Source organism: Lonchura striata, chromosome 1, assembly GCF_050655825.1.
Source record: "Lonchura striata isolate lonStrDom1 chromosome 1, ASM5065582v1, whole genome shotgun sequence".
Lineage (NCBI taxonomy): Eukaryota > Metazoa > Chordata > Aves > Passeriformes > Estrildidae > Lonchura > Lonchura striata.
The window spans coordinates 92,363,266-92,378,389 of NC_140703.1; the positions used below are offsets into that span (position 1 = coordinate 92,363,266).

General features: G+C 41.2%; 1 protein-coding gene across 2 annotated transcripts in view; it reads left to right on the plus strand.

Annotated features, from left to right (window-relative positions):
- The window catches only part of SH3RF3 (SH3 domain containing ring finger 3), a 322,774-nt gene that overhangs the window by 234,141 nt on the left and 73,509 nt on the right, over nt 1-15,124 (plus strand). For both annotated transcript variants that reach the window (XM_085558352.1, XM_021545582.4), the window contains exon 9: nt 5,907-6,244. In XM_085558352.1, the coding sequence (XP_085414478.1) occupies nt 5,907-6,244 (338 nt within the window). The remainder of the gene's footprint in view (nt 1-5,906; nt 6,245-15,124) is intronic.

Here is a 15,124-nt window from a genome sequence, read left to right on the forward strand (position 1 = left end):
ATCACTTTTTTGGTGGTGTTCTTGCACTTCAGTTAATCTGTACACAATTTTGAGTTACCTCATCACAGCAGTAGTTTTCAACTCCCTGTGCTGTGTTTCAGCTGTTCCTGTGAAAAAGTAGCACTAAAACTGCTACACTATCAGTGGAGCAGGTCATCTATCCCTCATTCACACTTAACCCTGTCAGAATCCCTTTTACCTTCTACCTCTTCTGAATTAGGCAGCCTCCAGGAAGCTTAATGATAGCTGAGACTCTCTGCTTCCTCTTCAGTTGGTTTTGTTTTTTTTTTTCCCTTTGAGCTAGCCTTTAACTTTGCTTCAGTGTTTGAAAGATCTAATATTCTATCTAAATTGAATATTGAAATATATTTTTAGATTCCCTCTTTATCTCTTTTTGGAGTCTCTAGAGCCTTGCAGCTGCCTCAGTTCAACAGAAGCACATGATGAAGTGCCTATGTGCTTTGCTGTACTGAGACCTGAACATTAATTTCTTATTCTCAGTTTTGTTTTCAAAACATTTCAAATTCCCCATCAGGTCTAGCAAGATATTTTACTTATTTTCCCCTGTTTTTAATAGTATCTATCTTCAAATTAATAATAAATAAATATAATCTTTTGTGCACATCTGTATGCATGTTACTGTCACTGGAATTTAAAAACTAAAGATACTATGATCCTAAAATCCTTTTTGTTTCTTGGTATGTAACATGTATACTGAGATTATAATAAAAGACTTGTGGCCAGGAGCAGTTGTCTCCATTAAAAATTAGATCTTTGGCAGGTATTTCCATACAATATACGATACCAGACTAGTCTTTCCCTAAAATCAGAAGAAAGTATGTAGTAAGTAATTGTTGTTGTCTTGTTCACTATGACATCATTGCCTCATGAGAAATAGTGGCAAATTGCACATGATAAATACATATCCAAAGATATTTCAGACCTGAAGCTTCCCTTTGAGATTATATTGGTTTGGGGGTTTTGGCAGGGCTTTTTGAATGATTATCAAAATCTCAAGTCAAATAATTTTACAGATTTTAAAAGCCCAGATATCTTTTTTTCTCAGAAACATAATCCAAAATATGACCTACTGTTTCAATACAAGCATCAATCACCAGAAGCCACATTGGAATCAGAATAAAAATGCACTGTTCTCCAGCCACTAACTTACATTTACTCAATAGGCACTGACCAAGTGAAACAAGCAATAAAAGTGGTGTTTTGTGGGTACTGACTGATAGATGAGTTCCTGATTTGTGAGGGCTTTTGAGCCCTCTCAGGGCTCAGGGCAGCATTTAAGCAGTGCTGTTTCTTTTTTCTTTATTTTTAAATGAAACCTCTTCTCCCTCTGGCTGTCTTATCTATTGATGTAACTGGTGTAACCTCATTTCAGTGGCTGGAGACAGCTTTTCTATCAGCTGCAGTAAGGTTTCCTCATTTGTTTAATGAACCTGGATAGGCAGAAAATTAAGTATCAGGAGCTGCAGAGGAAGAAAACTAAACCAGAATGTTCTGTGTATTTGGGTGGCTTAAAAATATATATCTGTATTAATATAGCCAGTACATGTAATTGGTATTTAGATTATGGCATGATTATTGCTTTGCAGACAGGGGACTCTGTTATCACTCAGTCATCAATGAGGTAGCTGCATTCTGTGCTCATCTCATCTCTGAAGCTGAAAGAAGAGCTAGTTATTATCTTCAAGTGAGTTATTAATGAGGGGAAAAATCATCCCCAATTACTATGAAGCAAAATATTTCAACATTTACATATCTCAGACTTTAATTTTGATCTAATCCTTCATGAGTTCTTAAGCTCAGACAGTATTCACTTTCCCAAACATTCTCACACTGATGTGTCAAGAGGAACTTACACCTGTCCAAGTGCTGGCTTCCCTAAGAGTATGCTCCAGGGTCACAGAAGTGCTGCCCATCTCATCCTTGTGCTGCTGGAGACTGATATCCTCTGAGATTCCTTCATCCTACACCAAAGGAACAGAGCCTCCACTGTCAGCTGTGCCAGAGAAAAAAATCTGAGTTGTCTTATACTGTCTATGTTCCCAGTCAGTTTTTTTTTTTTCTTAACTAGAAACAGCCTGGAATTTATTTGTAAGGGCTAATTTTGTTCTTTTTACTTTCCTTTGAATCCTTTTCAGATTAATGGTTTGGAAGTTTTGACTCTGAATGTCCTAGAATAAAACCTGGGCAACATAAAGGTGGTGATTGAAATTCATATAAACATGTGGGCAGTAACCAGGAGATGGGAGAAGTCCTGTCCACACTGTGAATCCGTCTATCAACACAGATGTGAAGGTCTGACCTTGGCAGATTCAGGGGGTAGGGATGTCAAACACAGTTTGCAGTCAATTGGAAATGTAGCTACTAGACAAAGAAAACTCAATAATTACACAGCTGTTTCAGTAGATTACAGATTTCCTAGAAAACAATAAAACAACCATCTGTGAATGGAAAAAAAAAGTAAACTGTTTTTATTTAATTCAAAAACATTTCTGAAAGTCATCAGATATCTCCCCTGTAAACTTCTTATCTCTTCAAAAGCGACACAGTCTGTAACCAATCAGTGTAGATTTCTCTGCAGTATTTATGTCCATTAATGCTTCATTGATTTACAGTGAAACTGCTGAAGGACTGTCTTCAATAGACATATAAATATTAATTTCTGGTGAAGGATGGCTGCTATTACACTAAATATTAAATTAATTCATAATACTTGGACATTTGCAATAAATCACTGCTGGGACTGCATACTAACATCCCATCCCATTCTTTTTTAATATTAAAGCTATGGAAAAGAGCTGGTTGCTCCCAAAGAAATGTAGAGCTTTGTAACACTAGAATCATGAACCAATTCCCACAGCACAAGGAGGAGTTTCAGCTTCTTCCCCTTTTGCAAACAGAGGGAGGCATGTAGTGGTTTAGGTTGAACTGCTGATCGCAGAAGATTCGAACCAAATCTGTTTCTCATGGACCACATCACAGTAGATTACCAGTTCCTGACAGTGCTTCTTCTGCTTGAAATGCTGTGAGCAGCATCAGCAGAGGATCTGGCCATGTGATACCACAAGGCTGAGAGCCAGACTCAAAGGGAGAAAGAGCTGGACATATTGTCTAATCTCCACACACACAAAGTGGTTGGTGTAGGTCACCTCTAAATATCTTGCCCAAGGCCACTGCTTGAAGGATGGTACTGCTCAGGTTTTGACTAGGCTTAGCAATTGAATTAAGTTACCTCTCTCTTCCAAGACCACAGAATCTTAGTTTCAAAAGTTGAGTAAAATGCTCAGTAGGGGCTAAAAATCAATTCTTTATTTTTCCTTTTATTAAAGTAGAACAAAGGATAGATCAGCAAGTTCATTATAGCTTTCTGTTTTCTAAGGGATAGTAGCTTAAGAGTAGAAATTTATGCCAGGGCTAACCCTATAGAGTGGAAGTCATTCTTGAAAACAAAACTGAACGACTGTCATCTGCTTTTTAATGTGTAGATGGGTATGAGTATATGAACCTCCTTCATTCCAAATATTTTTGTTTCTGTGCCTGAAATTATCTAAGTTGCCCAAGGTTTTTCTAATGAAATTTTGCCAAGGTATTTAAATTAGAAGCAAAAATTAGAAACACTGCTACCACAGAGGAATATTAATTGTTCGTTATACAGGGCTTTAGTTCACATAGTTATTTTGCATTTGCAAGACTGCCAATTAAAGAGCCTCAAAGTGCTCACTGCTGCACAATAGCCATTTCTCCAGAGCCCCACAATGGCTATTGTATTCTGTCACTGACCTTTGGACACCTTCAAATGCATATTGACACAGGATGCTGGGATCATTAGAGCTATTGTTTCAGTGTGCCACAGGGAAAGAAGAGTTTTGCAATTTCACTAAGAGCTTTAAAATTTTATATAATGATGACAGCAACAATATTTCTTAATTAGACAGCAAGAGAAAAACTGAAGCATGTTTTCTGGTGTTTCAGGTGAATTCCAGAATGCACACTTTTCATACAGTCCCTTTCCATCAGGAAAAAAAATATATTTATCAGGGTCATTTGGTCTGCTTTTCTGTTGTTTCCAGGGGAACTGATTTAATTTTTTTGACCTGGTGGTGCCATATGGCCAGCCTCCCTTAGCTTCCATGGATTCTGCCTGGGTGAACATCTTGACAGGATGGATCCTTTCATCCTGTAAGTGCAAAACTTTTTTTTAAAACATGACCAGTGGTATGCAGGAGACCAGGATCTGGATGCACAGATCACCCTAGGACAACAGTTCAGACTCTGCACTTCAAAAATCAGTGGACTTTGGCTCTGTGACAACTGTGCTTTGTTTTAAGTCTTCTGTATCTTGACATCTAAGGAATTTCTGTTTTCTTACCAGTCCGTGACAATTAAAGTGCGCAAACAAGAACTTTGGAAGCAGAGATACCAGGTACTCAAGTACATTTACTGTAGTAAATCCAAGCATCTTCTAAAATCTTCTATTTATTTTATTGTAGCTTTTCTATTCTTTAAAGCTGCTTTGATAAATTACTTCAGCAGTCAGGACATAAAAGAGCATCACTTTAAACCTTGCATAGGACATTTTGTCTACAGAGAATAAATAAATTACTGGCTTATACTTCCAAGAAGTGTTCCTACTTGAATATATAGAGTTTCTGTTCCATAAGTCTTGCTGTTGCTGGGTTTGATTTTATCCCCTGGGATCCTATTATTGAACAAATTATCAAATACAGCTAAACCTCACAGTCCTGAGCCTCTGAAGATAGTTTGGGTAATGGCTTGCACTTCCAACAAAAGAGGAAGAAATCTAATAGACCTTTGCAAAACTTATTGTATCATTTTTTAAAAATGGAAAATTTACTGCACAGCATTGCTGGTTACAACTCTAACCTATCATTGTGAAGCATATACCAGAGGATGGCCGGTTTCTACATATAAACATTAGCCAAAAAACTTTCAAGATGAAGGACATAGTATTTGGTATTTCTGTGTGCTTGAGGTAAATGTGTAGCAGGATTTCTCACACTGTTATAAAATCCAGAAGGTCAGATGTATTTTCTCAGGAACACAGACTAAACTTTTTTCTTCCCATTAATTGAAAGGGTGCTATTATCATCTTTTCATTTCTCTGTGTCAGAAACCCTTGCAGAACTTTGAAACCTCCCATGCACTGCCACTGCAATTGCCAATTGTGAATTTTGTGGTCTATCTTTGAACATCAAGGTGATACCTTTACCTTAACCCATAAGGGGAAGTGACCCCCTTCTGGGAGGGAGACACGAATAGTTATTGCTGTGTGATGCAGGATGTGAAGGGGAGTGTGTTCTGGAAAGAGCTGTTAAACCAGATTCTCATGCCTCCATTCTCCCTACTGTAAATCTGCATCAGGTAGTACAAGAGGCAGTAATGATGAGTGCTTCTCTTGCAGTGGGGTGGGATCTGAAATCTCTCCTCAGCCCATCGTGCTTCCCAGCAGAGGTTTTTAGCCATAGGTCCTGATTTCTTACTTGTGGGATATATCGATGTTGAGGGACAGGATTCTCCTTGAAGAGAGAGGGCAACACCTCTGCTTGCTGTCTTCTCGGAGTGGAAAGTTTGTAGCCAGTGTAGCTGCAGTCTTTCTTTGAAAAGGCACATTATCACTGCCTCCATAGATTTGAAAACGGGGATAATCTTTGCTGTATGTTTGGTCCTTACTCTACTGAATAAGTTGAAGCCCTTTTCAATGGGGAGGGATTTTCATAGGATCTCTGTTACAGAAAGTTCTACCTGGATCCACCTCTGTGGCAGTTTTGAGAGGTTTCCTGCCTCACACATTGAGGTTTTCCAAAAGGAAAACAAAAGGGACTTGGTATGTCTGCTCAATGCCCATGTTTTGTTTGGTTCCTTTGCAGAAGGAGAAGAAAAGCGGGCTGTTGAAACTTCTAGCAGGAGCATCAACAAAAAAGAAGTCACGCTCCCCACCATCTGTGTCCCCCACGCACGACCCCCAGACAGCCATTGAAGGAGTTCTGCAAGGGGCAGTGGGGCCTGAGCTGTCCTCCCTCTCCAGTCATGGCAGAGCCGGCTCATGCCCCATCGAGAGTGAAATGCAAGGAGCCATGGGGCTGGAGCCTCTGCACAGGAAAACAGGCTCCTTGGATTTGAATTTTTCCATCCCTTCACCTGCCAGGCCACCCCTCTCTTCCATGGCAGCTATTCGGCCAGAGCCCAAGCCTTTGCCCCGGGAAAGGTAAGTTGTGTTTCTCCTGAGGTTACCTGCATCCACGGGGAGCAATTGGAGGGGGGACAATATTTTAGCTTGTTCAAGATGGTGTTCTGTGGATTGACTGTACATGGCTCAGCTGTCTTTTAAGAAGACAGGGTTTACATGCATCTGCCCATTGAAAATCATTTGGTACACCATGTAGGTTTAAGAGCACCTGTCCATGACACTCCACAGCTCTAGTCTAAATGTGGAGAACAGCAGTTCTTTCACAGCCCAAATGGTGTAAATGCTGTTGGCAAATGCCATGTTTTAAATGAGATTCCAGTATCTTAACTTAAGTAATAAGTTAAAGGAATTGGCATATTATGTCCAATCTGGACATGTCCTGTTCTGCAATATCAAAGACTATTGCAAATTCTTTGTGTTTAGAATACATACAGATATGGCCATCTTCAGTGAACTGTTAACAAAAATGTAGCTCATTTCTAGAGAGGGATGTACCAGTGATTCTGGAGTACATTTCAGCAGCCTGCTCTCCACCTTGGTACCTCAGAGTAACTGACTTCACAAACCTGAAAAAAGAAGAATAGGAATACCAAAATACAAAAGCACGTGGAGAGAGCGATAACTGACCAGAAAAGAGCTGGGGGTTGCAGAAAAGAGATAGGTCTACATGTGCAGAGTCACACTGGCTTCAGGTAGATCTTTTCTATAAGTCTGCAGCTTGAGAACTGGGAAATGAATAAACAATACACAGCTACAGTGCTGTTGAAATGCTTTCCACTCAGAAGGTGATAGAGAAAAACAGGTATTTTACAAAAACATTGAAGAATTTGCAATAGTCTTTTGTATTGCAGAACAGGACATGTCCAGATGGGACATAATATGCCAATTCCTTTAGACTGAAGGGAATGGATTGGGCAAGGCACCTGACCCTGAATCCTGTTGGGATCATGAAGCAGATGATGTGTAATAAGGGGCATTACAGGACTGTCCATACCTTACACAGTGTTTTACTGAATGCAGGTTGGAATTCAGTTGAGAAGGTGACAGTGACACCATAACATACTTAAACTTTTCTAAGGCATCTGGTTTGTTACAATAAAACCCCTTGCTGAGTAAACTGTACATAACCAACCCAGGAGGTACTAAGTGGACTGAAAACTGGCATCAAATCTTAATCTACATAAGAAATCACTAGAAAATGGAGATTAATGTATGTAGTGCAGCCCAATGGGAGTGGGGTCCTGAACCTGAACTGTTCACATAAAACTTTTGCTGTTTGCAGAATGAGGACTGAAGTGGGAGGTGGGTGATGGGCAGGGCAAATCTGTTGGTACAGAGCTAAATCAGCTCCTGGTCAGGTGAAAACAGTAACAATGTATTTCGGAAGAGGGAAATCTGATGCAAAGTGAAATGGACTCAGAGAAACATCATAAGAAAAATGGAAGATTTAAAACTATACACTTGCGATGAGAGACACAGGGAGCTCTGGCACACCTGGTAAAGGGTGTAGGGATGGCATGGCAACAGTTTGCAAGAGACTGCAGTCAGGACAGACATGGGAATATTTTTACACTCGATTTGGCATTTTTTCTAAGAGAGATGCTTTTGTTCAGGTGCAGCTGTTAGACTTGAAGCAGAAATAAATACAGGCAAATCCTTCAGCATTTTAATGAAGGCAGTGGGAACAGACTATCACAGTAGTCTCTTGCCCTTAAAATCCATGAAAAACTAATTTAGTAAAAGGAGTGAAAAACCAATCCCTATTTAGGCACACTTAATTTGGTCTACATCAGTTCAGATTAATGCTATAAGAAAAGTTAAATCAATATTAACCAGATTTAGCTCCACTGTAACTGAATCAGTGGGCTGTTGCACCTTTAGTTAAATGTGACCATGAAGAGAAGTTAGGTAGTACAGCTCCTGATGTCTCCAGCGCTGGATGTTAATGTGCTGCTCTCAAAGCTTTACTACAGAGAACTCCAGACACGTTATGTAATATGCCAGGGCTAGTCCCATACCGTAGAAATTTCTCAGTCCACTTCAGGGTGGTCCAGGATGTTAACTGATGACTATTTTAAGTGTCAGAATAGAACCAGTGAGACAAAGATTACCTGGATCCTCTTAGCTATGCTGGAATCAGGAGCAAATAGATTTAGAGTGCTAAAACTGAGTAAATACTTCAGCTGCAGTATATGGTGATAAGGAACTTCCTCTGATTTTACGTATTTTAATTCCTGAGTCTTAAATCTGAAAATGAGCTATAATTGAAGTAACCATAATTATACACAGCAGGCAAGATTCTTTAATTGATTTATGAATTAACTTCCATATCATTGATGTATCTGCATTCCTTAACTGATCATATGGGTTTTTTCATGTCCACAATGGGAAATATTAATTACCTTCATGCACTAGGAAGGATAATGCTTAGTCCTGGAATAATCTGAGCAGATACATTAAACACTTGTCTGCTAGAAATTCATCCCACATCCATCTGTGCTCATTAAATCATCAAATTTCTCAGAAGTACCAAATTATTTTTTTTTTTAAACAAATTATGGTTTTCAAACCACTTGTTCTTTTCACATCTGGCAATGAAGCAACTTGCATTCAACGTCACTCAGCTCCATATTTTGCTTGTTTGCATTTTGGTGCATTTCATACGCACAGTAGGAGCAATTCTCTGAGAAAGAAAAGGGAGGAGAGGGAAAAAAAGGTTAGATAAACAGATTCAGATGCTGGAAGAAATTTTAAAAAGCTGCAAAGCATTTCAGTACACTTAGCTGTACTTGGCTTTCTATCTCCCAACGCCCATCTGTGCACACAGAAACAGAGCACTGAAAGGTTGGAAGAAGTAGCACATTCCTTAATATTTACGGCATTCAAAAAGAGGCTCATGCAGGCAGCAAAGCACTGCTACTTTTCCTATAGGGGTTGGCTTGCAGCTCCAGCACTCACCACATCCAGGTTACCAATCAAACCCAGTGCACCAAGAGCTGCATTAAAGGGCTCTGATTACTTGCATCTCACTCACTATTTAAGGGATGAATTGCCTATTCTGCTACCTGACAGTGCAGATCTTTCTGGGAGTTGCAGTCAGAAAACAGGTAGACAGAAAGGTAAGGCAAATTTCACCCTCTTGGAGGTTCTGTTAATGTTTATACTCTTAGTGGTTTTTTTGTTTTGTTTTATTTTGTTTTGCTTTTTTGGTTTTTTTTTTACACAGAGAGGAGAAATTATATTCTTCTTCTTGATATTCCAAAGCCTGGCTATGGATGACTGGAATAGAAAAGGAATTGCTCTTAGCTCTCCTGTCATTTACCCTTCATATTTGTCTAGTTTGCTATGATAGTCAGAGTTCATCTCTGCCTTCTGGGTGTAGTTTCCACTACCAGTTTATAAAACCACATTCCTTCAGATGCTCTTTGCCATAAAGCATCCAGCAATGCAAGCAGCAGAGCAGAGAAATTTCCCAGGTGGTGTCCTTGTCACTTCATGTGGCAGTGATTGACTGCCAAGTGAATATCCCATCAGGCTGTGTGTGCCCCACACACTCTTTTCCACCTACTGCTCCATCCAGTTTCTGCTGGTATGATGAACAGGACCACTACAGGGACACACTGTGGTGAGGCAGGCACTGGGCCAGGGCCTTGCCCACATCCCACCACATTGTTGGCTTACAGGAGGGATGTGCTGTGCGCCTGGCAGCACCAAAACAAAATACTTCCCTTGCCACCCCCTTAAAGAAAATGTGACTGTACATTAAGCAAAACAGGAGAGTTGAGTGTGCATGTGTGTGTTCATGAGTCATGTTCCCTCGCTGCCTGGCACTGTTCCCAGAGGCAAACCTGAGTAAAACATGTCACGCGTTGTTGACTCCTTTATAGTAGCTGGCACTAACTCTGCTATGTTATATTGTGATAAAGCAGCTGTGGCCAGACTTATTGTCACGACTGGCATATCTGTACTGTGTTTCTATGGTTTTTGTGCAGCCTTCAACCAAGCTATAACCACAACAGTGCTGCAGAATAAGATGGGAGCAGTAAGTTTGACCTTTAAAATAGATTCCTCCATGTTTCCATGTATCTTTCTACAAATCACTGCCACATTAGAAATTGAGCTCCCAATTCAAGGAAGCATTCAAGCATGTGCATAACGCCCATTGACTTCAATTTTGCTGTGCTCATATGTCTTCTTTGCCAAAAAGCGAAGCAGAAGAAGGGTTCTTTTTATTCCTGAAAAGTGATACTAGAAAAATGACCCAAGGAGTAATTTCTGACTGAACAGTGACATGTATTCACATGGTTAAGTGCTTCTTTGAGTAGGGATACCTGCCTTAGAACTGGAAACCAACCATCAACCATCTCAGAAATTGAATCCTGAGATATTTCCAGTAGAAATGTAAAAGACCCAACTGAGACTTGTTCTTCTAAAGCTGCTGATTCAGTCACCATGCTATGGAGAAGCAGGTTTTGGCTTGTAGTGTGCAGAGGTGTCTGACAGGTCCCTGCAATTTGCCAGTGAAAGGATGAAAAAACAGAGCTCCACCGGTAAACAAGAGCAATGGTTAACTGGACTAGAATGGCCCATTGGCACTGATTATCCATTGCCTCCAAAACTGTGTATCCCTAATGCACCTGTTGGAGTCACAGAACTGCAATCTGACCCTAATGCATGATACTTCAAGAAAGAGGAACTTGCATTAAGCATCAAAATTCAAGCACTCTAAATGGAATCAGATTGGAGGTTAATCTGATTAATTTGCCTCCTAATGCAGGCCTAATTTGCCTCATTGCACATTTTCTTAAGATGCTCTAGTTCCATCAGTGTCCTGGATACACATATTTACTCAGTGAGCATTTTGGAGTTTTTTAAGAGTGTCTGTGGCTGAGTTCAGCCATTAATTACTGATCAGTTCTGGTCAATACTGTTCAGTGCCTGCCTGCACACTGACAGAGGGCCTGTGTGAGTCATTCAGACCAGACAGGACTCCTACACAGCCAGAGTGTGTGTGAGATGAGTCTCTCTCTGTGGAAAGTGTGGCACGAGGCTTTGCAGCTGAAGGAGTCAGAGAAGCCACTTTCCCCACATCTGCACTACTCAGTGCATTTCATCATGGTCACTTGCTAGAGATATTCCAACCTCTGCAAAAGGTGGGGTGGTTCCCATGTCAGAGCCTTGACTCACATCCAGAGCAGCATCTTGTGCACTAAATGAGGCAGGCATCATGCGGGGAAAATAGTATAATAGCAATCATATAATGAAAGATTATATTGCAAGACAGCAGAAGTAAAGTCATGGACAATTTTATTTGCCTTTTTCTTCATCTCAGATGCATGGGTGTGAAATACTTGTGTTCTGTTAAGGTTGTAGATGTCTTTATGTATGTACACATGATATTTTTAATGATTTTGCTTCTTAAAAAGAAACGAGACCAGAACTTCCATCATGTGACATCTGTTTGAGGTTAGGAGTCTTACTTGCACCTTCCAGATTTCAGTAGGAGAAGCAAAGGGAGGGCTGGGTGGGAGAGGTGTTTCTTTTGGCTGTGAAAACAAGTGCTATGAATACAGGGGACAGGAGGATTGCAAGGTCTTTGCTGACAGCAGAGGATGGACCTATTCCCAGCTCAGTGAGATAATTGCTTCCAGAGTGCCCATCTCATCCTCAGCCCCAGTGCCAGCCTCTACCGATGCAGTCTCCTACTTCTTGGGATTCCATGTCCCTGCCCCAGGCTCCCTCCCACCAAGGCTTTTTGCTCTTCCAGACTCAGCTTATCAGAGTTTTCCCCCTCAGCAGCCATACCGACACCTTCTATCAGGGCTTCCAGTTTCATCACAGTCACATTTCTTCCTCTGCTCCCAGTTTTTCTCCCTCTGCTCCCAGTTTTTCTCCCATCAGCTTCTCTCTTCCTCCACCTCGTCCCTTACTTTACCCCCCTCTCCAGCTCCCTGAGGCTTCCCTGCCCAGGAAAAACCCATTCCCTGTCCTTGCTGATACTACTTGCAGCCTCTCCTCATGCATTATCTCTTGTGCACCAAGGACCCTTCCCAGGCCACTGCCCATCGTGGGCAGTAGCCTCCAGGGATGCAGTGCCCAATCCAAGGATGCCACAGCAGCCAGCAGTGGGGATGTCCAACATAAAGTCTGTCCTCTAAGAGAAAAATACAAGAGGCCCAGTACTAAGAAAGAAAGAGAAATGCAACCTCTGAGGTCCCACAGAGCTAGGACAGCTTGGAGCATGAATCAGCAGAGATTGTACTTTCAGTGCTCATACAAGCCTAAACATGTGCCATTTTGGGGTGGTTTGAACGTTCTTAAACCTGGTTTAAAAGTGAGTGGATGATTTTCTGAAGGAACACCATTCCTTACAGAGCAATGGGACCACAGGACAGGTCTTTGCTCCCAAATATAGGACTTGAGAGCAGTTTGTGGTAGTGATCATATGGGTCCTGCTGGTGCTGCGAAACCCCCCATGTTATTCTTGGAAGTGATGAGGCCATTGGGCTGTATGTTGGACCTTCAACCTGATACAGCCAACTGCTGTGGAGAATTTGGGCCAAAATGATTAACATTTGTCAGAATTGTAACTATATAAGACAGATTTACACAATTTACAACAGAAAATACCAAATATTGTTATTGTTGGTCAGAGGTGGCTGCCACACTTGTCATTATAATTGTTGATCAGCTAATTAGTATTTTTGAAAGTTGGTAATTTAGAGGTGGAATGTGACACAGACAAAATTGAGAAGACTGAGATCCATCTAAAATGCCAAGCGACAGTTTGGTATAGGAAAACCTACAATTTTACAGCATCTTCTCAAAAAAAGAACAAAAGAGGAAATTAAAAGTGGAGATATAAATAGAAGTATCCCGGACTGCCTTTTTGGGAGTGAGGGAGCATGTCTGGGAGAAGAGACCTTTTCTGCCAAAAAAATACAGCTAATAGCTGTCCTTAGGTTTCATTCCAGAGGATAAGCGAGGCTGAGGTGCCACCTGGAGGTGCAGAGGGACGGCACAGCTCCCTGTGCCAGCGCAGTGCCAGGATGCTGCCCTGCAGCCCCGCCGGGCTGCCTCTCCCTGCTTCAAACCTCGCGTGGGAAAAGGCATTGCATCTTTTTTCATCTCTCACAGAGGAGTTCTGAACTGATTTGCAAGGTCTTTCCTAGCTAGTATTTTGTTCTTCTATCAAAAACCTCTGCTACTATCTTAGGAGGTAGTAATTAACTGTAGTTAATTAAATTTAAACCATAGCATTTAAGGTTTCCCGAATGGGGGAAAGTGCTTAATTTTGTAATGCAATGACTCAGATTTATTTCTCTAAATTGCTAAGAAGATGCTGTGTAGAACTCCTTTTATGACAGTGGGTGCATTCCTGTTGAGTGTGGTCACCTGCCTCCTTGTGTGAACCATTTAGGGACTAGCAGCTCATCACTCTGAGGACGTAGTTTTGCTTTAAAAGGATATCTCTGTGCTTTTGGTATAATGTGAGGTGCTGGCAGTCTCAGCTGGGTCTTCAGAGTGACCCTGCCCAAGACACCACCTTTTTCTGAGTTTCTGTTTCCTGAGTTTCAAGAACTGTCTGTGAGTACCTCCACAGGACTCAACTAATGTTGAGGTCCGACCTTTTTTGATTTCTCAAGGCCTCTTGATTTCCTGATGCAGAGCTCCAATATGTTGTGATTGTGCATAAGAGTAGTGAGACCTGAAACTTGGCATCATCTTAGCTGAAATTGTTCCACTCTGATAATTTAATTAATCAACACTGCAGCAGAGTGTTTGAAATAATGTGTGCATTCATTTGCATAATGAGTGTAATTGGCAAAGCTTCATATTATAAGTGTAGCAGTTCCACAGATGATAGCTTGATAGACCATTTTCCTGCACACGTTTCAACCCCTGTTATTTGCTTTTCCACTGAGGAAGGAAGTGACAACTAGATTTATTAACCAAGGTACAGAGAGTATCAGCAAATTTTTGACGGCGCTTGAACACATATATTTTCCATGACCATGTTGCTCTGTCAAGATAAAAAAGCCATAGTCAGGTATTAGAACAGAACCCCTGCTTCAAATGGAGTTTAATGCTTTTCCAAGCAATGGGTTGTTTGGCTGTGGGGATGTCCAGACATAGAGTCAAAGCTGATATTTCCAGTGTCGTGCCAAAATGGAGTGCCTAGTTTCAGAGCTGAAGTCACTAGGCACCTGGGCAAAATCTGCAAAGAAAGTGGGTGACTGCCACTGGAGATCCCCTAGCTTTAGTACTGTGTCACTGGGCATGGCCTCAGGGCATGGTCCACAGCCTTCAAGGCATGTTAAAGTCCCCAGGGACAGGATATTATCTTAGATAAATACTCAACCTTGTTACAAACAGGACGCCGGCGTTGGTGGCCAGGCAGCAGTTGTGAATATATTCTCAGGAGATGGGCTTTAGGTAATCAATTGGCAACTTTAACTGTCTTACTATATTCATTACTTTGCAATTAGTAAGACAGTTATTGACTGTTAACCAAATGCCAGATGACTGCAGAAGTGCTGAAGGAAAAAACAACCGTGCAGTCGGAATATATTCCCTGCTCTGCACACAAGCGCATTGATATAAAATGGCCCGGTCTGTGCTCTCAGCAGGACGCCTGCTGATCAGCTCTGAGTGCAGAATAGCTGTATCAGGCTCAGACACATCATTACTTCATTGAAATGAAGTGACACTTGACAACTAAGTTCCCAGAGAGCCCTGGGAATGGTTCAGGACTAGGGCTCCCTGTTGGTTTGGAGAGTGCTTTGAAAGTCACTTGATACCTCTCCATTTTAGCTTCCCTTCCAGGTTTGAGGGACTCAAAGTACATTCTCAAGACGCATTATAAGAAGAAAAATGTGAACTGCTTTAGCTAACATC